The following is a 27,040-nucleotide window of genomic DNA, read 5'->3' as shown; positions in this document are numbered from 1 at the left end:
TAATTTTTAAAATCTATCACATCAATCAAATCCTACACTAATTCTCACAAACTTTACTTCCAAATCTACTCTCAATTACCCACAAATCCATTCAAAAAAGCAACAAAAAAATTACCCTCAAATCCACTCAAATCCATTCAAATCATCTCCCCCAAATCATCTCCCCCAAATCACTCTAAACGAACACAGCCTTAAGGTTGGGCAAAATAAACTAATATGTAGTTAAATATAGTTAACTGAACTGTATAATACTAAAAATTACTAATCCATTTTTATTAAAAACTTAAATATACTATTTTATAGTTTTAATTTTTAAAACTGAACTGATCACGTTTTTAGTTCAGTTAACTATAGGCAAACTGTATCCGTCTCTCATTTTCAATTATTTCTGAAACGTGACCCTTTTTTGGCTGGATGCGACGTTGCCCACCATGATCTTGTTGGCAAAGGAGATCTCCAACGAAAACTCACAGTAATCCTACGGTGACCCAATCGCTGCCCACCGTTGTCGTCAAAAGAGAGCTTCAACGAAAACCCACGGTGACTCTGCCCTAGCTCTACCGTGACGCGCGGCCGCTGCCACCGTGACTCTGTCGACAAATGAGAGTTCCAACGGTGACCCTGCTCTAACCCTTGTCGTTGTTGATGTATCGAATGTCGAGGGGCCTGTCTTGTTCACTGCCATACCGACCATCGAGGTAAGTAGTGATTCGATTATTGTGTTCAAGCTAGTCACTCTTTGCCTCTGCCTCTCCGTGTTGTCTCTACCTGTTTGTGCTGTCTCTGCCTCAATGTGTTGTCGCCTTACTCTGTATTTTCCTTAAACCTATGATTTATGAAATTTTAATGTTGTGGGGTTTCTTTTTTTAGCCATTTTTATTGTCCCTTTTCATTCTTTGTGCTTATTTTTCTGCTTGATTGATGAATTTAAGGTGTTTATGGTGCAATATAATGTTGGTACTTCTTACTTTATGGAGTGTGTCTCTTAACCCTAAGGAAAATAGTAAGAGTTCTTTGAATTTTCAACTAGTTAGTTATGTGAGACCCTTTTAGATATTACATATGGCTGTTTGCTACCAAATAATCCCAGTCATCACATAACGATTCCTTCATTATAATCATGTTCCTAAGCAAGCAGAAGAATCCTCTCGAACCTGCAGATTGGAGTGAAAAACAGGATAGCATGCCAGCTATTATTGTTCATGATTCTAATATTTTAGCTGATGCTTCTTCTTTTAATGATGTTGTTTTTGATTATTTGAATGTTATTTTTGCTTCCAATTTTGATAATGTTGATTCTGACTTTAGGCCTGTAGTTCAATATGGTTTCAATGATGTTGTTATATTCTTTTTCTCTATATCTTTTGTTCCAACACTTGCCTTTATAGTCTTTCTTCAACTTCATGCTTTGTTCATATTTTAAACATTCTCTCTGCTCAAATAATGGTGATACTATAGAAGAACACTCCACGTAATTCCCATGTTTTTCTTCTTCTGTTGGAACAAGCTAGATCCTATTTAAAACGCAGTTGACTGAGACATACAATATGGTTGAATTTTAATATATGTTGAACCCTTTTCATCTCAACTCAAACTTTTGACAGCATACTGATATATTCATTTTCATGTAAAAGTGATTACAGCAACGTTTTGTTTTACTGTATATTGAGTTTGAAGGCAATTAAACTTTTGTGAGGACTGTTTTGGTTTTTAGATGATTGATGGCTTTTTTGGTCACAATAATAGCTTATTTCATTCAGTTATGGAGAGAGCTTTTGAAGAATACGTGATTTTTAACCAAACATACTACAACTTGAATATCCATGTCTGTATTCACTTGTTATTCAATAACTTCGGGAAAAAAATTGAATTTTGTGCTGAGATTATTTTCTGTATTACAGTAAACTTTAGTTGAATGAAATCATTGATATTCCCAGTTTAGATTATCTTCCCACATTCTCATTATCTGGGAAGGGAGGCATATGGTACCTCATCATGTGGGTGTCCCTTTTCTCTTTCTTCAATTTTAATGTTTGACTAGTAATTTCAATTTGTAGCAGAAAACTAGCTCTGTTGTAATCCTTGATTTTGCTGGATTTTTAAATTGATTATGAGGGGGTAATAAAAGTGTTTCAATATACAGGAAAAAAAATGTCTTTAAAATATGTCAGATCACGTTAAAATATGTTGTCAGCAATGTTGCTGTTTTTGATCCAAATGTTTTTGCTGTTTCAGATCTTGCAATTGTTCAAGTGCTGTAACAACAATTGTTCAAGTCCTGTAATTGCACTGCTGTTGTTGCTGATTTTTCAAGTGCTGATTTTGCAATTATTTAATCGCAGTATTATTATTGGATACGAGATCATAATCGACTTCATCCCTGCATTTTTATATAATGCAGGTTTTTGAAACCTATTTATTTTTCATGTAGAAAATTTTGAATTTTAAAATAGCTCGGAAGTATCTGATTTAATTAAGATTTGACTTATAAAATAAGTATACTGCATGCATTTAGAATGAAAAGTAGTGCTGTGCAACAGGATTAGTTCACTGAACTGCACTGCACTATGAGTAGACTAAAAACTAGTGCAGTTCAGTTCACCCTAACTATTTTTAGTTCAGTTTAGTTTAGGAGAACTGTTTTATAGTTAACTGTAAATTTTTATAGTATAGTGCAGTGCAGTATACTTTGCCCAGCCCTACCCTCTCTACTCCACCATGATCTATTTTCCATCATCACTTTCTTTCTTGACTTTAACCTAGTAGTTCTTATTATGCCTTTTACTTGTTACTGTTTTTTATTCAGTAAACTAATAGTAGAAACAGAAAAAAAAATCCGCTTGTGAATTCGAAGCCGCCAAACAGAGTTTTCTCGCTATTCCTGATGCACATGCCCAAAATGAATCCTAAAGTTTGTTGCTTTAATATTTCTTTTCGGAATTATATTGATAGTTTATTTTTGTTTTTTTAATCTTATATTTATTTGATGTTAGTGTAAATAATATTACAAAAATATTAAAATGAAAAATAAATTCATTTTACTAAAATAAAATTTTTGTACAATATTAAAATTAATTTTAATAATTAATGTTAATTTTTTATTTTTTATAAACATTTTTACAATTAAATATAACATTAATTATTATCTTTTTATATTACTTTAATAATTAAGAATATTTTGATAATCTTTAATTTTTATCAATTAAACAATTTCTTTTTATCTTTTATATCAATCACTAATTTTTATAAACTTTATTTCTAAATTCATTTTCATTTACCTCAAAATCCACTCAAACACCTCGAAATCTACTCAAACAAAGAAGAGTTAATTCACCCTCAAATCGCTCAAATCCATCCTCTCACCCTCCTCTCCCCCGAGTCAACACACCTTACGATTTGCAGAATTTCAATTTCCCTTCACTTTGCTACCCTGCACGCTTAGGTTATCGTGATTTCTCCATTGTTCCCTTTCCGTCACTCATCAAGGTAGAAGAGTCGTACTCTGATATCTTTGTGGGAAACTAATTGGAGAGATTGAATGAGTTTTGCTGTGCCTATATCATGTGTTGCTATGTGATGTACCTGTGTTCATTAGTTATGATCCCTGTTCCTTATAACTTATGATGCTGTGTTACAGCTGATGCATGAATTTTTCTATTTTAACATTGAATTGATTATCCTATATTTTGACTGTACTAAAACTTTTTGCAGGTGATGTTTTTTTTATGGATTTTTAGCAAAGGTCAGCATGTAAAACTCCTGTAACTGTCAGAGGATAGTGTCCCGCTTGTGTTTCTGCAGCGAGTAATGCTTTTATGCCCCGTGATTTGGTGAATGGATAAAGTGTTGTGTGGGCCTTGAAGTTACAATACTCTTCAACCTACAGAATAACCTTTCTTCATCCCTTCATAGAAAATTGTTTTCCAGATACACAAGATGATTCAACATCAAATTGTGCAGTCCCCTGCTAGGCTAGGGCTCGCAAACCCTAACTCTCCTTCAATTCCGAACCCTACCCCTCCAAAGCTCCCTCCAACACAGACCCAGCAACCCCAAGACCGCAACTCTTCAACCCCTTCTTCTGCTCTTCTGTCACTCCTCCCACCCCTTCCCAGAGCCCAAGCACTTCTTCTCCAAATGGCTTCCTTAACTTCCAAAATCTTTGAAGTTTCCCCTAACCGGTCTCTTTGGGTCACTGCCTTCCGTGGATCCCTTCCAACTTTCCTCTCGTCTAATTCATCTACCCCTCTTGACTCTTCTCCGTCTACTGTGAAAGAAATAATTTCCCTCTTTACTGTTCTCCAAACCCAAATATTCGAAGCTGTTGCCGAACTCCAAGAGATTCTTGACCTCCAAGATGCCAAGCAGAAGATGGACCGTGAAATTCGTTCCCAAGATTCAATGCTACTTGCATTTTCTAACAAACTCAAAGATGCTGAGTGCTGCCTAGACATACTTGTCGATGATTACTCTGATTATCGCCGCTCCAAGCGATCGAAATCTGGAGATGATGATTCCATGACTTCATCAACTGTCTCTTCTCAGTTGAAGCTGTCAGATATATTATCGTATGCCCACAAGATAAGCTACACCACCTTTGCACCACCGGAATTTGGAGCCGGCCAAGCTCCTCTTCGTGGAGCATTGCCACCTGCACCTCAAGAAGAGCAAATGAGAGCTTCTCAGTTGTATAATTTTGCAGACCTTGATGTTGGATTGCCTAAAGAAGTCGAATCCAAGGAGAAAATTGTTGAAGCTATTGTTGAGCCTCCATCACAGATGGATACTAATGCAGTTCCAAATTTGTCCGCGTTTCAAGGAATGCTGCCTCCAGTGCCACCTGGTTGGAAGCCGGGAATGCCTGTCCAGTTGCCTATTGATTTGCCACTGCCCCCGCCTGGGTGGAAACCAGGAGATCCTGTGCCATTGCCTCCTATGGACTCGCTTCAAATACCGAGATTTGCAGAGCAACAAATGCAACCTCACATTCCTCAGCCCAAACAACCAGAAGTTATTCAAGTGCAGCCAGTTAATTTGGACCTTGGAGGAAGTGACACTAGTGACTATAGTAGTGATGATGCCAGCTCTTATGATGAAGATTGACAAGTTTGTTAAACTGCTCAATCTCCAATTGATAACTGTACAGGTGAGAGATTTTGAGCTTGACTGTTGTATCACTCCCATATGTTATATGTATGTTCTGTCAGTTGTTTCTCATGAATTAGGTTTTAATATGATGTTTTCAGGATTGACAGGTCGAGAATTAATAAGAACTTTTCATCGCCTTGTTGTTCCTTTTGGTATTTCTGTGTAATTAATATAATCCTCTGCTGAATGCTTAGTGTTTCTGCTTTAGGCTCTAGAGAGCACAAACCATGTCAGTTCTTTGTAACCACGGATATTTCAATAAGCACTGCACCTATATCTTTGCCTATCAAAAAAAAAAAAGCACTGCACGTATACGGTAATGTAAGCTGCTATATAGTACTATGAAAAAGAATATACATTTTATATCAGCCTACTATCTTGTTTTATTAATTTACTTTTTTACCACGACAAATGGATTGCTCATTAAGACATTTTTGTACTAAATTGTGATGAGGCACCGTGTGAACATCTTTTTGTGTAATAAAAATACTTTTTCTATGAAAAGTAACTACTTTGATAAATAAAGCAAATCCTATCTCTAGAATTTGCCACCTTTTACTTGCTCATTCCTCAGTTAACCATTCCTCCTTCATCTATACTAGTCATAAAATTGTATTGAGTTGTAAATAGTAACCATTTCTCTCTTGTGGATACTTTCATCATCATAGATACTCACCAGTGATTTCAAAACCACCTTTTTCACTCTTCCACCCTCTGAGAATGCAGCACTCAATGAAATTTTTCTACTCACCCATTTTCACACCCTTTATTAGCACTCAGTTCTCTCATTTAAAAATACTCATTAACTTTCTCATCGCTTTCTTATTTTTGGTCCTAGGGTTTGATGATTTTGATTGTGTCTTCTGATTTGTGGAGTATTTTAGTTCTCGTTGATTTTGATTTTCTTATTTTGATGTTCTTCCTTACTGGTATGGAAGGAGTGATAGATGTTAAAAGATACTACGCAATGCTTTTACCTTTAGTTTGTTGTGGATATATTTTGTAGAGGCTTAATCTGTGATTGTTACAGGCTGATATGTTTGATGCTTAATTATAAGTGCCATGTTCATTTAGAAGTGAGTTTGCAGTCACACCTATTACGTATCCAAGTGGGAGACGAAACTAGAACAAGCCTTGACACACTCTCACAAACAATGAACAATAGATAATGGCTGAATAAGTCTCCTTTTATTGAAAGAAATAACTGAATCAAAGAAAACAAACAATAATTGGGAGCATAATCTCCTTCAGTCACCTGAGAGTATAACCTCTCTTACAAAACTCACAAATCAAAAGCATGTCCTAAACCATAGCGTCAGTGCTTTATTTATAATTATTATTTTCCTAGGATATACTTCTAATTACTGTAATTAACTTATACTGAATAATTCCCTAGGATAATGCTCTAATTATCGTAATTAACAATATTTCCTGGAATACTGTTCTAATTACCGTAATTAACATATTTCCCTAGGATACTGCTATAATTATCGTAATTAACAATATTTCCCTAGGATATGACTTTATTTACTACAATTACTAAATATTTCTTGTCCATCCTAACCGCTGCGGCAGTTAGGATGCCTCGCTGCTTCCAATCATTCGGCCTGGTCGCTCCCCTCGTCTACCGTTTGGCCTGGTCGTTCACCCTCGTCTACCGTTCGGCCAACTCGCTCCTCGCCTTCTACCGTTCGGCCTGGTCGCTCCCCCTCATCTACCGTTCGGCCAACTAGCTCCCGCCTTCTACTGTTCGGCCTGGTCGCTCCCCCTTGTCTACCGTTCGGTCCCCTTCTCTCTCTCTTGTACCTCCTTCTCTCATATACTTTCCAGCCCCTAACATTACCCACCGCCTGATGATCAACCTTGTCCTCAAGGTTGAAATCTGGATATTGGTCTCTAATGGTCAGGGCATCTTCCCACGTTGCTCCATCCGGCCCCCCCTCTTGCCATTCTATTAACACCTGTTGCACCTCGTCCCTCCACCTGCAAATCTGTTGGCAATTCCTTCTCCACACTTCTTTCCCCCACTGCCTTCTTCAATTGGGATACATGGAAAACTGGATGTATCCGTGCGGTATCTGGTAGTTGTAGCTTAAAAGCCACTTCTCCGATCTTCTGTGTGACTTGGAAAGGTCCAAAGTACCGAGCGGCTAACTTAGGATGCAGTTTGGACGGCATCGAGGTCTGCCTGTGTAGTTTGATCTTCAAGTACACCCAATCTCCCACCTCCACATTTGCTGGTCTCCTTGCTTTATCGGTCTGCTTCACCATCATTTCCTGAGCCTTGGCTAAATGAAATTTCAGCTATTTTAGCGCTTCGTCCCTTGTTTGCAACTCCTGGCCGACGGCTTCCACTAAGGTCTCCCTTGGTATAAACCTGTGCAAAGAAGGGGGAGATCTCCCATACTCTGTTTCAAACGGAGTACACCCTGCCGCTTCTTGGTAGCTAGTACTGTACCAATACTCAGCCCATGGTAATACTGAACTCCATCCCTTTGGTTGTTCTAAGCAAAAACATCTCAGGTAACCCTTCAATACCCTGTTCAACACCTCGGTCTGCCCATCTGATTCAGGATGATAAGTTGTGTTCATCTTCAGTTGGGTCCCCTGCAGTTTAAACAGCTCCTTCCAGAAGATACTTAAAAACAATGGATCCCTGTAACTAACGATAGATATTGGTACCCCATGCAGTCAAACAATCTCCTTAATAAACACTTCAGCTATGGTGCGGGCGGAATAAGGATGTTTCAGGGGTACAAAATGCCCATATTTGCTGAGATAGTCTACCACTACCAATACAGCATCATACCCGTGGGATTTAGGCAACTTCACTATAAAATCCATACTTATTTCCTCCCAAATGGCGTTGGGTATGGGAAAAGGCTGCAGCAACCCCTGCGGAGAGGATGACAAATATTTCTGTTGTTGGCATACCAGGTAGCTCGCAACAAATTCAGTCACTGCTTTCTTCATTCCTATCCAATAAAGTGATTGCGCCACCATACGATAAGTCTGATAAACCCCTGAATGCCCTCTTGTCTGAGTCATGTGAAACTCTGTGATCAGCTTAGGTACCCAGGCCGATTGAGCTGAAATCACAAGTCTTCCTTTATAGTGCAATCGGTCATGCTCCAAAGTAAAAGATGGATGCGAGTTAGGGTCCTTTTTCAGGTCTTCTATTACCTTCTTTAATTACCGTAATTAACAATATTTCCTGGAATACTGTTCTAATTATCGTAATTAATAATATTTCCCTAGGATACTGCTCTAATTATCGTAATTAACAATATTTCCCTAGGATATGACTTTATTTACTATAATTACTAAATATTTCCCGCCCATCCTAACTGCTGCGGCAGTTAGGATGCCTCGCTGCTTCCAATCATTCAGCCTGGGCGCTCCCCTCGTCTACCGTTCGGCCTGGTCGTTCCCCCTCGTCTACCGTTCGGCCAACTCGCTCCCCCTCGTCTATTGTTCGGCCAACTCGCTCCCCGCCTTCTACCGTTCAGCCTGGTCGCTCCCCCTCATCTACCGTTCGGCCAACTAGCTCCCCGCCTTCTACTGTTCGGCCTGGTCGCTCCCCCTTGTCTACCGTTCGGTCCCCTTCTCTCTCTCCTATACCTCCTTCTCTCATATACTTTCCAGCCCCTAACAACACCATTAAGAATTAATGTATTGTAGAGCGAGTCTCAATATCAATTATTTAGGATATTGTTTTTCCTTGCACATCGGTCTAATTTGCAGCATTTTTTGTTTGAATTATGTTACCAAACACTGCTCAATTAGGACATTCTTCATATTATTGTTGAGACACTGCCATTGAAATTGAAGTTAACCAAGCATTCCCTTTTTTCTTGCTCTACTAGTGCTAAGTGGTGGTGACTTAACGTGCTAGTTGCTTTATTCACAAGTCTTTTATGGTTGAGATTTAAAGTTTATCGGTCTTTGACGTTTATTATGTTTTGGCTCTATTCTTTTGTGGGGAAGGCTGGAACTATATTCAAGTTAAATAATATCCCACTTAACATGCTAGTTGCTAAGTATTGTTTTGCTTATCTCTAATGATTTGAAGAAATCTTAAAAGGAAACTAGCATACAAAGCAACACGATGTTGATTTATAATGTCTGTGTTTCTGTCTTTGTAGTACAGAATGGAAAATATCTGTCATCACTTTTGATTTAAATAACCTTAAAATTTCCTCTTCTCCTGATGCCTTCTTGATCGAGTGGCTGTTTACAATTATTTGCAGAATACTGTTTCTGCATTGAGTTTTTTTTAATAATAGTGTTGGTGATCTTACATCAACCAAAGATATGGTCAAATTATAATACATAAGGGAGTATAAAAGTCACTTTGCAATCCAATTTTCTAATATTGAGTTAGATTTTAAATTCAGTTTCTGAGATGATATCAAAACTTGTCCTAATAATAAGGTTTGTTGGGCATAGCATGTCACTAATATCTACTCCTGTGCTTGAGATGCCTGATCCTTAGTGTAAAGTGTGTTGGAGATCTCACATTTGACTATATATATATATATATATATATATATATATATTATATGACCAAATTATAATACAAAAGTAGAGAGAAACTCTAACAAAAGAACTCAAACAGCTCAAAGAATAAGGTGAAGAAACTTTGAATATCTGAAGTTACCTCTTTATTGAAAAGAAAAGCAAGCTTCTCGTTTCACTTTAGACATTTAGTGAAGAAAATACGGTTAATATGTCCAAAACTCCATTGAAAAGAAAAACATGTAAAGTACATACATACTCAAGTAAGCTTCTCTTTTCACACTAGACATTTAGTCAAGTAAATACGGTTAATATGTCCAAAACTCTCCCAATTCTAAAATATATGGCCTGTTTTTATAGGTATTACATCAACCTTTTAAAAAGCTCTCAGCTACCCTGTGTACAAACAATTAGAAGCTTCACCCTTTCCTCAGTTACCCTTTCCTTTTTCTATAATAAACCTGCGGAGGTTTTCTTCTTTGGGATAACCGGAAATCATTCCCGGGGCACCTATATCATTCCCAACAGCGAATGAATATGATACATGGATTGAGATTTTAATTAGTTAGTGTACTCTACAGTGTAAGACAAAGGAAGAGACATGCCTGTATACTTGTTTTTGTCAGTGTCTCTTTTTATTTGATACAATAGCCTCCATCTCCTTGGTAGAGATCTATACCGTCCTTCATCGCTTTTTATATTAGGGTAGATGAGAAGCGATGGTAAATATTTTTTAAAGACTAATTTAATTTAATAATCGTAAATGAAAAAGTGTACATGTTCAGATGTCTTGGTATATTGTTGTGTGGCCATATTTAGTTATTTTCATCCTTTGTTAAGTAATGAGAAAATATATGAATCCATGAGATGTTGCAGTGGATCGATCTGAGGGATAATATAAATGTCAAAACAACAACCTGTTAGGGGCAGCATCTTCCTGTACCTCCATATATTTTTTTCCAGCACACCTATATAAACGAATTCCATTTTGCCCTTTTTGGATTGTGCAATCTGGAAGTCATTTATTTCCTTTAAAACAACTTTCAGATCACACAATTTGCAAGCCAAAAATGACTTCTAATTGTGCAATCCGGAAGTCAAATGACTTTTGAATTATGCAATTCGGAAGCTTTTGTTTTTTCTTAACCAGTTTTTACTTTTGGATTGTGCAATCCTGATAAAGAGTGTAACGGCAAGTTTCTTTTATATGGGGTGCACGAATAAACACATGGAGGTGTAGGGTGAAACTACCCTGTTAACTAGTACTTCTAACCAAATCAAGTTCAGATTTCAGATCCTTGAGCAACATATTGCTTTTATGTCCTGGACTTTTGTTTTCCTTTAGGCAGGACCAGCACAACTACCCGATGGCAGTGACAGTTTCACGTATGAAAAAACATGCCCTATTTGTTCTGCAATGAATGTTCTCTCAAGCACTAGCTAGCGAATGCAAACCCAATTTCTTTGATCCTAAGGTCCCTGCCCCGTATAATAACGCTAGCTAGCCAATGCAAACCCCAACCCAAACGCTATTCTGAGATTCTATACCTTTCATCAAAATCATGTGTGATACATGTATTATGTGTGTATATACGTATGCCTATGTATTATGTTTGTGTACTAGTATCTGCCTACTATGTATGTGAGGGAGAAACGTGTCTATCATGGATGTTAGGTGAGGGCATACTCGTGGTTTGGGAGGGTGAAAGCTGAGAAAATCCAGTTCAGACTGAGATCTAAATGATGATCCTGGTGGGATCGTCTTTCGTGGTGATTGTCTTATTGATACGGAAATGAGAGGAAAGGGGGATAAGGCTTGTAGGGAAAGAATGCCTTGTAATTTTGTGTTACAATAGTATGGTCCTTCACAAAAACCCACAGTAACTCTAACTGCCCAATTCCTTGTGGTAATTTCTACAAGACTACAAACAGTTTGTATCAGTTGCTTACCTCCTCCACTTCTCTCCCTCGTAAAACTACCCTTTTTTGTTGCTAAAATCAAGGTGAAGCCTGATTTCAGATTGTGGATTCCTCTGTATTTATGAAATAAAGCAGTTATATGTCTAGGGCATAGTGATAAGGTCGCACTGTGGGCCATGCTGACATGCTTATATTTTTTTTTTCTGGTATCTCTTGATTTCCATGCTGACATTCTTGTATTTGTTTTTTGTTTTCAGGTATCTCATTGATCATGGATCAGATATATCTTGAAAATGTATGGGTAGTTCTTTAATTTCAATTCTATGCCCCCATGTTTGTATTAAATCTGTTGTGTAAGACAATGATTAAATTTTATTTTTTCTGGTGGGTACACTGGAATGTGCTTTGCAGTCTTTTTGAGGGAATTGAGAAGGTATTTAGTGAGAAATTTTAGGAAATTGGTTTCAAGTCTATTTAAGAGAATATAGGAGAATATTTAAAGAGTTTTTGGATAATTAGAATTTAGAAGCAGAGTTAAGGATTTTTATGATGCATTTTGTGTAATCAAATCCTTGGAGGTTGGCATTGTATGATTTGGATTTCAACCTTATGTTACATATGCATTTCAAACGATGGAACCTCATTTATGAAATTCGAAGAAAAAGTTGCACACCAGAAAATTTCATTTATGCTCATTCTTTAACTTTTACTTAAAGTTTATCAAGAGCAGTTCAACATTAAAATTTAAAAGCAGAGTTAAGGATTTTTATGATGCATTTTGTGTAATCAAATCCTTGGAGGTTGGCATTGTATGATTTGGATTTCAACCTTATGTTACATATGCATTTCAAACGATGGAACCTCATTTATGAAATTCGAAGAAAAAGTTGCACACCAGAAAATTTCATTTATGCTCATTCTTTAACTTTTACTTAAAGTTTATCAAGAGCAGTTCAACATTAAAATTTAGGATAAATAGTCAGTTTTGTCATTGTGACGTGCTATCAATTCTGTCTTTGCATGTACACAAACTATACCATCGCTCGGGAATGAAAAATAGTAATTTCGTATATGTGGGTTACTTACAGTAATTTAATTAACATGGCTAAGTAAAAGTTGACTGTGTTGTTTAACTTTTTTTAAGACTCAGGATATAACGTTATGTTATTTTTAATTTAGTTTTCTATTTCAATTTATTGTTATTAATTTCTAATTTAGTGATATGCTATATATAGATTACCAGCAAAAACATTACTATCTCTCTTTTTGCTTACATTTCTTATTTTTCACGTTTTCCATCTCTATCTTGTACAATTTGTAATTTTAATTCATCTTTACTTTCGTTTTCATCATTTGCACGAGCTTCATGGTATAAAATTTAATTATGTAGACTAAAATGCAAGTAATAGAATAAGATTTTAAATTTTATGAGTTGTAAAAGTAGTTTTTAAACTTTTTATACATGTTATATTTGAATAAAAGATTTGACTTGAAACTTTATTGAATCTTGTTAGCAATGTCTTGCATTTAATCAAGCAAACAAAACATGCAACTATGAGATTTGGTATAGTTCTTTCAAATGTTTTATTTGAACAAAATGCATGATACATTTGTAGAACAAACAAAATCACGTCCTTCGCTTTCACATTTTTATTTTATCAAATTAATCAAGACAATACAGCGAAGAAGATCTATCTAGTCAATAAGCCATCATGTTGCCATACTTTTACTTATTTACGTTCTTAACATGAGCATAAGTTTAATTTGAAGTATACTTTTATTCTAACATGACATTAAAAAACACATTTTATAACATGCATTTAATTTTATGTGTTTTTAATTTTTAAATGAAGAATTTTGTACGTATTTTTTGAACTCAGCGGCTAAAAACATTTAATTTTAATTTGACATTTAAAAGCATAATTTATAGTTAACATTTTATTTTTAGTTTTAGTTTTTTTAACATATTCACAATTTTAAAAATATTTAAATACATTGAATTCGAGTTATCTATTTAAAAAAAATGTTTGGATGAGACTGTTGAAATTTAGTGTTTTTTTTTCATTTAAATAAACTATGTCAATTACTACCAAATGCAAAAGAATGTTTAAATATAAAATAATTGTAAATAATTCAAAAATTCTGCATCACTGATTTTTTTTAGTTATTATTGGTTCATATTATTTTTCAATGAAAGTTGGTCAAGTTTTTTAAATTTATATTTACAAAAAAATTTCTTGAACTGTGATTGTTTTAAGTTGACATCAATTAAGGTTATTTTTATGATGTTGATGATTAAGCGATTTTTTTCTCAACTTTTTGATGAATATATGTTGAAAATTCCCCAAATTATAATAGTAAGAAACAATCCATGATTAAAATTTTTCAAGTTAACATTAGAAAAAAAAAATCCTGCCAAACTATTGATAAATAATAAAATATGTGTCAACAATAAAAAATATCATAATATACATCCACATAAAAATAATCACAATAGATGTCAATAGAAAAAAAAAATCTAATTCGCATATAAAAAAAAGTCTTATCAATATTGGTGGAAAAAATTCTAACCAATGGAAGAAGAAATAACAATAGTTTATAACAAAATAAAAAAAAAATCATTCAAACAATTTAAATCACAAGGTAACTTCTATTAACATCTACAAAACAATCATAGTTGACAAATTAAAAAGTAGTCATATCAACAATGTTTTAGTCTCAATTAAGCTAATAATATCCCAACCAAAATCGAGTCAAAGAAATATATGAAGAGAAAATCATCAATATGCAAATATGAAGAATATTCTTACTTTATAAGGGAAATTTAAAATTATTTAATTTTAAATAATTCAGATATTTTAATGAAATTCTATCCAAACAACATATTTTGTAATAAAAAATTTAAATTTTCTATAAAGTTTAATTACATTCTTAAAACTTTTTATCCACACACTATAAAAAAATTTCAAAATGTTACTAAACTTAGAAAAAAACAATAACATTTGATCAAACGAAAAATTAACATAGTAAATGAAGTGAAATGGAGAATCTTTTAAGACCAATACAATGTTTTTTCAGTGGAGATGGAGACTAATTTTTTTTTGTAGATATTTTGTTTGAGGCTTGAAAAATAATTTGGTGAATGTAAAGTTGAATTGAGCTGAATTGAAGATTTTTTTGACAGTATTTTATGGACTTTTGAGAAAGAAAAAATTGAAATAGTGATAAAATTTATTTATTTTTTAAATAATTTCAAGGACAAACTGAATATCCATTTATGAAAAACCTTACTAATAAATGAATTAGATGATGGGCGGTGTTTTGTTGTGATTATGGTTAGGAGGAGAGAAATGAATGCTGGGTAGTTTGATTCCTTCTCTGATTCGTGAGTGTGTAAAATGATGCGAGAAAGGAAGGAAAATAAAGAAAGTTGTGTAAGATAATGATTTTTCCTTTTTTAGTACTCACTACTACTCGCCTCTAGGTTATCCCTATCAAACATATTAGAACTACTTGAAGACATATCGAATACTAGTCGACACTAAGACATTGAAGACTCTTGAAATATATATCGACAATAGAGAAAAAAATGCTAGAGTAAGTGATTAAATGAGACAAGTACTTATCCTATTTATAACATAATTGTAGAGACTCTTTGTCTCTCACCTCTTCAATCCTAACTATCAAATCTCCACAAATCTAACGTTAAAGGTCATAACTTTTTACTTTCCAAAAATGTCCTATTAACTCCTGCATCCTTGTCAACTACAAACTCAAGTTTTTTTGTCATTATGCTTCTTGAGGCTGGGGGACTATTATAATTATATGACGACAACAACCAAAGGATCATAACGACACTATAAAGATTTTAACATATAGCATGTAAAGCTTAGGGAACTGATGTATTACATTTTTTCGACTACACCTTAGCCACATGGAAAGAGATGTACTTTGCCTACATGTATGCAGACTTGGACGATAACATATTTGTAAAGACAACATCTAGGTGATCAGATCATTAACAGAAGTCAAAGCTAATTAATTAAAGAACATATCTAAAGTATAATTATCATGATGATAAGAGTTAATTAAGGTAATTAAGCTTATGAACTAAGACTCATTCAAGGGATGACCCATAATCATAATATAAAAAACACAATACTCGTGATAAATTAATTACATTTATTATTGAAAGTCAAAGTGTCTTCTACAAACAACACCTCTTTTCATATACGAGAGGACAATATTTAAAAAATTATCAATTTTTTGAAAGTTTAAAGGTAAAAGTATAAGAAAATAGGAGTTTTTAAATATCTTTACAAAATATAATGTTATAGCAATACAATTAACTTTTATAATATTTTAATGTTTTAAAACAATTCAATTCATAATTAAGTATTTTAATCTAATCTAAAGTGACAACATTGATTCAATGACAACTAACAATAAACATATGTATGACCACAAGGTTACATTACTTCTTTTTAAATTTGTGAGAAAAATAATTGATAGTTGACGTGATCAGATAACCCTGATCCAATATGACAAAAGTATTAATACATTTTAACTTAGTCTTAAAGGAATAAACACCTAAAATATACTAATTAAAGAGTTTAAAATTTTTGAAAAAAATAATAAAAGATTAATTAATGACTTGTCGAAATTTAAATTGAAATAGTTGAATTTAAGAACACATTTTTATAAGCATATTACTAACATAACCCTATAAGACTAACAAAATAAGAATACATTTTTTAATAGTGTATATAACATTACAATACACAATTTTATATTGTTATGTATACAACAATTATGACTTTTCAACATTTGTATATTGTTATCACATATTTTTGACCTAGAATAAGTTGTAAAATTATTTCATAAACTATGTGCAAAGGGTTTTTTTTCTCTACTAATATTATCAATAACTTAGAGTTATTTAATATTATTTAAAAGTTATCAAAATTTCAAAATTCTTATAAGGGACCATAGTGTAATAAAAAGGGAATAAAGGACTATTGGTAATATTTTCTTAAAAAAATTGCAAGACTGGAAACGAAGCGTTTAGATTTAGAAGAACAGAAGATTCAGCTTCGTCGATCTTGTTTCTTCTATCATCATTCGACATCGCGTTAGGGTTTGCAGATTTTCAATTTCCCTTCGATTCGCTACCCTCCACCCTCAGCATCTCGCAATTCCCTCGTTGTTCCGTTTGGGAGACTCATTAAATCGAGAGATATCGGCTCACAAGGTAAAATATTTCGTTCCTTGTGCTTCAATTTGATTATGGTCCTCGTGTTACATACTCGATTCCTGTTCGGCAGTTTTACGTAATTCGAATAAAATGTTATTTACGCATCATTTAAATGTCTGCTGATGATATCTGTCTGGAAAACTAATTGAAGTGTGAATTATTATTTTTTTGGTGCTTTTAACCTGCATTGTGCGTTATGATATGTATCTTTATTCAATAATTGTGATCCATTTTCCTCATAACTTATGATCCTGCGTTGAAGTTGAGGCATGATTTTGGTACTTTATAATTTTAATTTCAATGAAATTGAATGATATGGTAAATTTGAATTAGAAATCGAACTTTGTTAGATACATTATGAATATGGGCTTGGACCCATCCCTATGTAATGCTTTTGTATGTATATATGTTCCTCAGTTGTGCTAATTGAAATACAAGAGGATTGTATCACGTAAATGTATACCATTTCTCTCTTCAGACTACAACATAAGAAAGACGAGCATGTAAACAAAGGAAAAAAATGGAGGCTGAGGCGCAAATCTCTCACGATTCAAATACTCAATTTCAGCCAGAGCCTGTTGTCTCAGTTCAAAAAGGGGATCCTGGTGTTTCCTCATCTGTGGCAAATGCTGTTATCCCTCAGCAGCCAGGTCTGTTCTGTGCATCATTCCTATTTTTAATTTACTGAGCAGTTGAGTTTGATACGTGTAGTTATTGAGATGGGAAGCTAAAAGATTAATTTGTTTGGTGTCATATATAGCTACAAAAAAACCAACCAGGCAGTGGGCAGCGTGGACTCGACAAGAGGAGGAGAGTTTCTTCACTGCATTGCGACAAGTTGGGAAGGTACGTCATCTTTGGCGTTATTATTTAAACTTTACTAGGCTTGTTTCATATGGTATCATAATGATTGCTGATTGAAATATTATTGTTTATAGAATTTTGAGAAAATCACTTCCCGTGTACAAAGTAAAAACAAAGATCAGGTATCCGTTACAACTCCATGTGGCTTCTTATCCCTTTGCATTTTCCCATTCATTATGTTTAGTTTATTGTGAACAATATTGTTTTAATTTTCTCACTCTTCTCTATGTGTGGGGGTTTACTTGCAGGTCAGGCATTATTACTACCGGCTTGTGAGGCGGATGAACAAACTTCTTGGTCCAGGACTATGTTTGGATGCCAAAAACTCTAAAGATACTAATGCTGCAATGCTTCGCTGGTAATAATTTACTTGGAGTGGTTGTTCTTTAAATGGCTTTATATACATGTATGTGCACGTGTGTGTAAGACTAGAATATTTGTCCACCAAGAAGTTATTTCTATTAAATATTTCAAGGGCTTATGATGGAGAATGGTGAAGAACTGGAGTTCAGTTGATTTTATTGTATAGATATAGGAAAATAATGGAAAGAACAAGTTGATAATGGGAGCGGAACATGCCCTGGTACTGAAATGTGTCAAGCCTAGACCATAAGGGTAAACACTTTTGGTAGTAGGAAAATATTAAGGGGTGAAATTCTTCACTAACTTGCTTAAAATTACACAACTTCCCTGCTTAAAGACCCTTTTTAATTTGAGATTAGACTGGACTGTTTAATAACTTGGTGAATGATAGTTGATTTTGAGACTGAAATTGTCTGGATCCATTATCTAGTTTTTTACCCTCCTCATAGTGTCTCCTGTAAATATAAAAAATTTAAATGATGAGAGATTATTACATTTCTGCGTACCCTTTGTTTTCTTGTGTTCAACTCTTCTCAAGTGACTGAAAGGTATATTAGGAATGTAACCACTAAGACATCCTGTGCTTTGGAAATATGGGAATGTTAAAAAAGTAAATACCTTGAAAGATAACTAGTTGGATTTCTGATTTGAGTTTTACTTTTATATACTAAGTGAAAAGAGTTTTACAGCTCCAATGATGTATTGTCACATCACTTAATACTTGTTAGCTGCATGAGATGTCAAACTTGTTAAATGTTATGGAAGTCTATAAAAATTTTGAATTAACCATAGAAATCAATGAGACTAAGCTTCATGCAAGAGGTATCCCTCTGCTTAATGATAAAATTGTAGAGGCATGTTGAAAAAAGAAATAACGAGGGGAATTAGAGGGCTTTCCACTTTCCCTTTCCTGTTGTTTTCATCCCTTTTTTCTCTCCTAACCTCCTAGCCACCTAACCAATTCCTTATCTTTCCTGTTGTTTTCATCCTTTTTTCCTCTTGGTTCTCTTGCCAACATGTAGTCAGCTGGCTATATTTTGAATCCTCTTGTCAACTTACAATCCCCTCACTGATTCTGTTAGAACGAGTCAATTGCTCCATTGACAGTGCATGCTATAGTTTTATCATATTATTGTATTATCCTGAATAAGAGTAGGGGATATACTACTATTTTTGTGAGAGTTTTCAGCGTTAAATCTTCTCACTTTTACCTGTGACGCAGGTGGTCTTTATTGGAAAAGTATAGCTGCAAAGCCTCAAAGCTTCACCTGAAGCCCCGGAGATTTAAAATATTTTTAGAAGCCTTGGTTAGTGAAAGCTATTTATATTTTTCAGGGAAGTTCTGATTTTTAATATCTTCTTTATGTTCTGGAGCTGATATATATTTTTTGTCTCAAAGGAGCATCAACTATTGAAGGACCGAAAGAAGAATGTAAGGAAGCGACCCCTGCAGGGGGGGAATTGTCTTCCTCCTGTGCCTACCACAGTCTCAAATCAGGGTAGAGCATCAGGAAACGAGGCCCGTGCAGTTAAACTGGTTCTTGTTGATAGTCAAAATATTTTAAAATTGGGACCTTCAAAATCATCAATGAAGCGCAATATAAACATGGGTGTTAGCCGGAGTAACACTAAGGGAGATTCAAATACCATGAAATCGACAAGGCAACGAAAGAAATCTGGTGATTATTTTTCGGTTCCCTTCAAGATATTTTTTACCTGTTTTCTGTTTTGAATTAGTTTTCCTTCATGACTATTGGATAGTTTATATTTAAAGTCATAAATCATAATTTTACTTCCTTTACAATAAAAAAAATGTTCTCTGTCTCTCTCTCAGGCATGATTTCAACTGCTGCATATCGAAAATGGGAGAAGGCTGCAATTGCTGGCGTTTCTTTAGTTGCAGATGCTGCGGAGCATTTGGAGCGAGCTGCAACTGTTAGAGAGATTGAACAAGACCAGGAGAATCCAGGTAGCTATCACACTTTTTTTAATCTTATCCTTGCTTCATCAAGGGCTTCCTCAGATCTTCTGTAACTTCACTCTGATTTTAATTCCAGGAGAAAAGTGTTCTGATCCAACTGATTATGTCCTGCCATCTTTACCCTCATGTCCGCAAAATCAATTTGTTGATAACAATGTGAATAGTATGAAACTTAAGCTCCAGTTATTCCCAATCGATGAACCCACTCGAAGAGCATTGGAAGTGGTGAGTATAAAGAAAACCAATGTCCATCTTACTGTAGCAATGTGACAGAGCTTTTGGAAACTATTATATATATATGTGTGTTTCTTTTCCTTTTAGGATAAGCATAATCCTCACCTGGAGCTTACACTTAGTACTCGAAAGAAGATATCCTCAATTTTGGAACATCTAAACCGTAAATGGGGTCATTCTAGCATAGCAGTTGGAGAATTAATGCTTTTTCCTTATGGTGTTCAAAGGGAAAATTTGTTTAATTATCAGAGATGGTCCCAGGAATCTACTCTGAGTGCAGCTGATATTTATGCAATGATTGGAAGTCCACCCATATTTCGTTTAAGGTACCTCTTTTATCTTGCCCTCTTGCTTTATTGTCATATTTGAAGTTCATAAGTAGAGACATGTAAGACAGATGATTTGATTGTAATGTTGGCAATATAATTGATAGATAAAAGAAAATGTGAAAATCCATTTGTTATACAAATGAGCTAAATGTTTTGAGGAATCTTTACTTACAATAAATGCTATAAATGGAAAGCCAACTGAGTTACTTCACCTTCTTTATTCAAGACAGTTTTTTAAGTATTTATTGAGTGTTTTTAGTCGTTGTGGGATTTTGAGAACATTCATGACAAAAGAAAACAGCATGGAAGGTTCGTGGATCTATTTTATTAAAATGCATGGGATTGACTAAAAATAGGATATTTAGAATTCAATTTGAATATATTCAATTCCTAGCTTTTGGTTCGTGGATCTTTTTTTATTTTGTATTATATTTTATTTGGGTTTTCTAAATGTTTAGAATATCTAGTGAGAAATGCTGGGCATAAGTTGTTTTTTGTAATCGTGTTGAAATCGTACCTGACATTCCTGACACCTTAAGCCGGGGTGTATGTTTGTTTTAATGTGTATTTACATTGTAATGATCTTATTCACTTATCTTTGTGAAGGTATGGTTGGTTCTCCAATTCTGAACTTGGGTTATTAAATATGCAAGTGCCTGTAGCATCCGGCTCCATCCTCACACAATCCAAACGCAGTGTGTATAATTCTAAGGATCAGATTGTGAATTCAGTTTCATTTCCTACGGCAGCAGCTAATGCTCATTCCATGGAGCTCTCTGAAGGTTGCAGAATATCCATGAACAGAAACCATACTCTCATGACCTCCTCACCTGGTGTGCCTAACACTAGAGGCAACAGTGGTTACCTCAATACAAGCTCTGAGGAATCTCGTCATCCTACAGCCAACACATTGTGGCATGAAAAAGATGTCGGGGATGAAGCTGTAACTACGCAGTTAGAAGACTTGGTAATTGCAATCCTCTCAATCTGTTTCTTCTATTAGCCCGGTAGTTTTACTTTAGACTTTCAACTTGTGCCGAAGAATCTTAATGGGCTGCATTGTTGTACTTTGTTGGGTCTCATGATATAAATTTTCTCATTTATTGTGATCTTGGGCATATCTTCCCCCCTGTTTTAGATTGTTATGTTTCAATTATGCACTTCGAGGTTGAGTGGTATACATTAACGATACTATTTTATATCTGATCAGTTAAATTGCATAATTTGTTCAATTTTCCATAACTTTTAAGTTCTTCATATTCAGGAAGAGTTAAAATTAAGCAGTGGAACAGGACTGTCAGCTGGAGAATGGGCTGACAGTCTTACCAACATTAGTGTGGGGGATCTACTTTCAGGAGTGTCCCAGGATCTCGAAGATGACTGCATCAATCCTCCTATTGCTGATAATTGTCATGATGTTCAGCAAGTTCCTTTTAGTAGCGATTCTTTTGATGCTGCTATTGCTGCTCACATATCTAGACACCAAGACAAGATGGGACAATCCACGCTGGCAGCCCATATGTCTTCCATCTGGGATGCTGAAGAAACTTGTGATGCCTTTATATTTCGAAGAGATCACATTCTTCATGCTGATCGTCCTTGTTTGTCTCCAGTTGCTTCTTTAGAGTCCGAGAAAAAGGTTCCTGAAAGAAGCTTTGAGAAATTGGACGAGGTAGTGCATCTTAAATGTTATTACTAGACATTGCTTGCGAAGTGAAATTTACTTTCGTAGTATTTATTGCAGTTGTCACCGGAAAGAGAGGGGCTTGTGGATGATTTTGTTCAATCAGACCCTATGCCTATGGACAGTTCCGAGTCCGATGCAGATATCCAGGATCATTTAGGAAAGGATTTTAGTGCGCTAGCAGACATATATTGGGTATTTTTCTTCTATACTTCAGTTTTTTTTCCTTGTAGTCCACGGTCTTTTTGTAGCTGTTTAGATTCACTTAAATCAAGACAATTCGTTGGAAGTTTATGTTAGGGAGTTATTACCATCATATTTACGTCCTGCTACTTTGAACTATCAAACAAAATAGTTAATGATCTTTAAGAACTTTTTGAACTGTTAATATGCAGTGAGTCTGACTTTATTTCTCACAATGTTTTTTTATTCTATTATGTGGCAGCCTGATTCCTTGGGACCTTTGGATTTGGATATACCATCATCAACAAAGTACCATACCGAGGATCTAATTTTTAGTGACAGTCTTAGTGGACTGAATCGCTTGATAGCAAGCAGCCTGGATGCATTTCAGAATTGCTCCTTTTTTGGGTTTGACAAGAAGGAAGCACCGTCAACAGTTGAGGCTCGAGAATCTGCCACTCTCTCAGATTTTAAAATTGGAAGTGGTATCTGAGACTCATCATGACTGGATCTTGGTAATGTTTTCCAATTCTGGCGTGAACTGGGTTGAAGTTTGTTAAGAATTAACAATTTTCCTTAATCTTACTGGAGGGTGCATGCTGAAGAAGTGTACCGAGTCACTTCAACTCTTCCTGTATATGTTTCTCTAATCTGTCTCTCTTTCCTTTTGTACAAAGAAACTGTAGAAATTCTCCTTTTTTAGTTGAACATACATTTTTTATTCTCTGCTTCTGGATGTTGTGTTTTCAGAAGACCGCGTTTTGCAACTCCGTGGCATGGACTTGTTTTTAAGCTAATGGACCTTTTCTTTTGATAATGCGTGGAAGATAACTTGCGTTAGATACTTAACCAAGACTTAAAAATCTTCCAAAACACTTTAGTTAAATGCAAGGATGCTTCTAAACCAAAGAAAGGTTTATCTAAGATGCTACAAACACACCTATATATCACAAAGACTTAAAAGGAAACAAAGCAAAACATAAAAGGAAAGTAATTGAGATGTAAATGGTATATAAAGATGCTAGAAACTAACGATTCTAATGTAAAGATGCAAGAGATACTTTGAAACCCCTTCACACACCTTTACTTCTAATGGTGGAAATTAAACTATTACACAAATTTAGCTATGGAGATGGGATTGCACCAATGACATTTTCTCAAGACACAAAACAAAGAAAAATGAACCAAAATTACAAATCAAATGAAACCAAAAGTTACACAAAATTGTGATATAGAACAATTAAAGTAATGTGCAAATGGTCTTGATTTTGTCCTCTTCAAGCGTTTGTCCTCTCTTTGTATCTTTCTCTCAATTACTGTGAGTTTCCTCTTTTTTCCAAGTCCAAAGGAGCTTTCTCTACTAGTCTTCCTTCAAATCTTCCTTCAACTTTTATGCTACTTTCAAAATTAGTTAAACTCCAAAGAGAAAGCACAAACCACAATATGTTTTCAAACACTCAAGAAATCAAAGAAATAAAACAATGAAGCATAATTTGGAAGCTAAACTTGAACCGAAATAGAGGAGATAAGACGTAAGGAAAGTCAAGAAAATGAAAAATTAGAAATAAGGCACAAAATCAAGTATGCACTCAAAAGGAAGTCTTAAAGAATGGTGCTAGAATAGATGAATAAAACTAAAACAAACTAAGGAATTAAAGATGTAATATGCTTCAAAGGAAAGGATGCTTATAGAAACCACAAGTAATACCAAATTTAAGTTCAAGAACATACAACACAAAAATGGATCATGTGAGACAACACGGAATGGTCAAGAACATAGAATTCAAAAATGGGTAAGAACTATAACATTTATCTCTTGTAGACCTCCAATGAAAGTGATTATTACTTTGATACCAAATGATGGAAGCTCGTTCAACAATGTTGATGAAGACTCCTTGTTGAAGAGATTAATGACGCAAAAGCATGAAGATTAGGAGGTTGAGTGGCTTGATGAGTGTGGTGTCATATGCATCTAGAAGGAGGTTGGCCCAACCTTGAAGAAAAGGTAGAAGAAGTCTAGAAAAGAGATAAATCCTATTGAGAACTTAGAGAGGTGAGACTTGAAATTTTGGAAAGGTTTCTCCAACATCATTCAAGTTCTAAGAAAATACAAGACAAGTGCTTCTCCTTTTATAGTTGAAGGAAAAAGCTAGAGTACACACATTTAAAAATAGCCTAGAAGCTTCTTTGGCCAAAGGGGATGAATGAGAGCCTTTTGCCTCTTTTTCATCCAATCACATATTGTCTTTCCTTCATCCAATCACATTTTGCCTCTTTTTCGCCCAATTACATGCAATGGATGTTTTCTCCAAGTACCTTAAGGCTAAAAACAAACTAGATCACGTCCTATGCAAGCCCAACTCAAGAAACAAGCTCAAAACTCATTCAAGGCATCATTCTGTCAACTCCGACCTTTGTTGAGTGTTTTACCCATAATTTTCTCCACAGAGTTCCAAATGAGATGATTCTTGTTTTCTTTAAAACTAGACTCAAAAAGCTTTCTATTGACTATAAGCACGTAACTTTTGGTCCTCTAAGCTGGTTGCAATTCAACTTCGAAAATCATTGAGGTGAAAGCAAGTCTAAAAATGGCAAGATGTCTTGGCCAAAATACAAGGCTCAAAACAAAGACTTATGTACATATTTATAAGGCTTAAGAGAAAGCAAGAACAAGATTGAAAATACCATCTTCCACAAGAGTAGAAGTCCTTGTAGTCCTTCGTCTTCTTCCATTCTCCTTCCATTCTCCTAGACGTAGCTTAAGTTGTAACTCCCTGGATAGATCTCCATCAAGTTCCTAGGATGGTTTCCATAATCTTTTACCTCCTATACTAGTGTAGGGGATGGAAAAGAATGCATTTATCTTGGTGATTTAAGGACAACTCTTGTCCTAAAAAAATGAAAGGTTCTACTAAAATTCACATATGGGAAGTCTTTTGCCTTGATTGATGTGTTACATGGGCCATTTATCAAAGTTAATCTAATATCTGTAACACTACTGGAAAAAGTTGGGGTTAAAGTGTCATTTAAATCTGACAAGATTGTTGACAAAAATATTATTTTTGTGAGGAAGAGATATTGTAATCAAGGTATCATCACAATATGTGGAGGATTGTTGGAGTTATCCAGGGTGTTGAAAACTAACCACTTTAAGAGATTGAGGCTTTGATATCATCAGCCCTAGATCATTTTTTAAAAATCTTGAAAAACATTTGAACTATTGAACGATTTGTTCCTCCTCTATAAGATCTGGTTGAGTAATTGCAAGTGAATTTGTTGGCCAGCCTTTATCGCAAGGTGCAATACTTTCTTCTTAAGCCAAGGATAAGTGGTTTCCCTGGGTCTATAAATAAATCCTCTTTTACACTTTGAAAAACAAACATTAAGCTTTTTAGTCTTCTTTTCTCTTCTTTCTCTCGTTCTCTCCTTCTCTTTTTGTACTTTCATTATTTTATTATCCTAGGTTAGTTATTTACTCTTTTTAGAGTTTCTTGTTAGTTCTTGTATCTTGAGGAACTTGCACAACATATTACGGATAAGTCCTTAAGGGTAGTGAATATACACGCTTAAGGAAGTCCATCTAGTTTAAGTTTTTGTCAACTAGTACAACATGTACGAGGTGTCGTGTATCCTGCTTCCATGTGGAGCTACTCGAAGGCGATGAAGTTTAGGAACATGTACTTAGTGGTGTCCTCCACGACCAGGGTTTGCAGCAAAAGCACATTATTCCCGAGGTTGTGTCTATGCGACTTTTTGTCCTGATATTGAAGCTAAAAATAGGCTTATGGAGTCTTGACCAAGAGCCATCATGCAACCATAAAGTTGTGCGATTGAAGTCTAAAGACTATTACATTGTTGCATTCTCCAGCTTCACCAAAATCATCCTCGCGCTTCCTCACTAGGAAAGGGAATTACCCGCTACTAGAGCTCGACAAGACGTCAAGGAAAAGGAAGCATTTGACAAGAAGCACAACAGGAGGATTGTTAACTTGATCTGGACCTCATACATGAAATATGAGAAGAAAGTCGAATATGAAAAGAAGTAGTGAAACAAAGAGTTGCATAATGGAACAACACACAAGAAAATGAGCAAATTTTTCGTAGAGACGACCTTGTGTGATGTAAGCTTAGAGAAGCAAGAAATGACAAACTTGAAAGAAAGTTATAACCTAACTGGGAGGACCCTTACTGCGGAAAGATGCATTCCAAAATGGAGCATACAAGCTTGAAGATCTTGGTGGTAAACAAATATAAAAGGCATTGAATGCCACTCATTTGAAAATATATTATAGGTGATGTTGTATTTATGGATATGTGTACTCTTTTTTCTTAGCCAAGATTTTATCTCTATGTTGGGTTTTGATGGGCATGGTTTTAACAAGGTACATCAAACATTAACATTAATAAAATTCCTCTATTTTAAATATTGTTATATTATATGTTTTGGAATCAATCATTAGTAGAAATAAGTGTTCAAGAAAGTGATACTCAGAAAATCTGAGCATAAACGTCTGAATATGTGACTGCTCGATCAATTCAAACATGAGCATCTAAATATGTGA

The 27,040-nt window shown here is 34.9% G+C and overlaps 3 protein-coding genes across 5 annotated transcripts; 2 read left to right on the top strand and 1 right to left on the bottom strand.

Moving 5' to 3' along the window:
• The first annotated feature begins 325 nt into the window (after positions 1–325).
• On the top strand, positions 326–12,193 carry LOC108346616 (mediator of RNA polymerase II transcription subunit 4). Of its 3 annotated transcripts, XM_052876557.1 has the most exons (4): positions 366–698; positions 2,236–2,280; positions 3,712–5,146; positions 11,844–12,193. In XM_052876557.1, the coding sequence occupies exon 3, from the start codon at positions 3,937–3,939 to the stop codon at positions 5,101–5,103; it is 1,167 nt and encodes a 388-aa protein (XP_052732517.1). In that variant the 5' UTR covers positions 366–698; positions 2,236–2,280; positions 3,712–3,936; the 3' UTR covers positions 5,104–5,146; positions 11,844–12,193. The 3 variants fall into 3 exon arrangements, with proteins under 3 accessions (XP_017441171.1, XP_052732517.1, XP_052732516.1); XM_017585682.2 differs by lacking the exon at positions 2,236–2,280 and having other exon boundaries at positions 326–698; XM_052876556.1 differs by lacking the exons at positions 366–698; positions 2,236–2,280 and adding an exon at positions 3,336–3,486.
• On the bottom strand, positions 7,045–7,419 carry LOC108328599 (uncharacterized). Its single transcript, XM_017562484.1, has one exon. It carries the CDS (start codon positions 7,417–7,419, stop codon positions 7,045–7,047), a length of 375 nt encoding a protein of 124 aa, XP_017417973.1.
• A 4,417-nt stretch (positions 12,194–16,610) lies between the features above and the next one.
• On the top strand, positions 16,611–23,295 carry LOC108323277 (TSL-kinase interacting protein 1). The gene is made up of 14 exons (XM_017555692.2): positions 16,611–16,837; positions 17,319–17,490; positions 17,601–17,686; positions 17,779–17,826; positions 17,953–18,062; positions 19,290–19,374; positions 19,467–19,746; positions 19,902–20,036; positions 20,125–20,273; positions 20,370–20,608; positions 21,218–21,578; positions 21,876–22,283; positions 22,356–22,490; positions 22,741–23,295. Exons 2-14 carry the CDS (start codon positions 17,361–17,363, stop codon positions 22,969–22,971), a joined length of 2,397 nt encoding a protein of 798 aa, XP_017411181.1. The 5' UTR covers positions 16,611–16,837; positions 17,319–17,360; the 3' UTR covers positions 22,972–23,295.
• Positions 23,296–27,040: the final 3,745 nt, after the last annotated feature.

Source organism: Vigna angularis, chromosome 1, assembly GCF_016808095.1.
Source record: "Vigna angularis cultivar LongXiaoDou No.4 chromosome 1, ASM1680809v1, whole genome shotgun sequence".
Classification (NCBI taxonomy): domain Eukaryota; kingdom Viridiplantae; phylum Streptophyta; class Magnoliopsida; order Fabales; family Fabaceae; genus Vigna; species Vigna angularis.
Note: the sequence above shows the minus strand (reverse complement) of the source record. Positions and strands in the feature narration are given on the sequence as shown.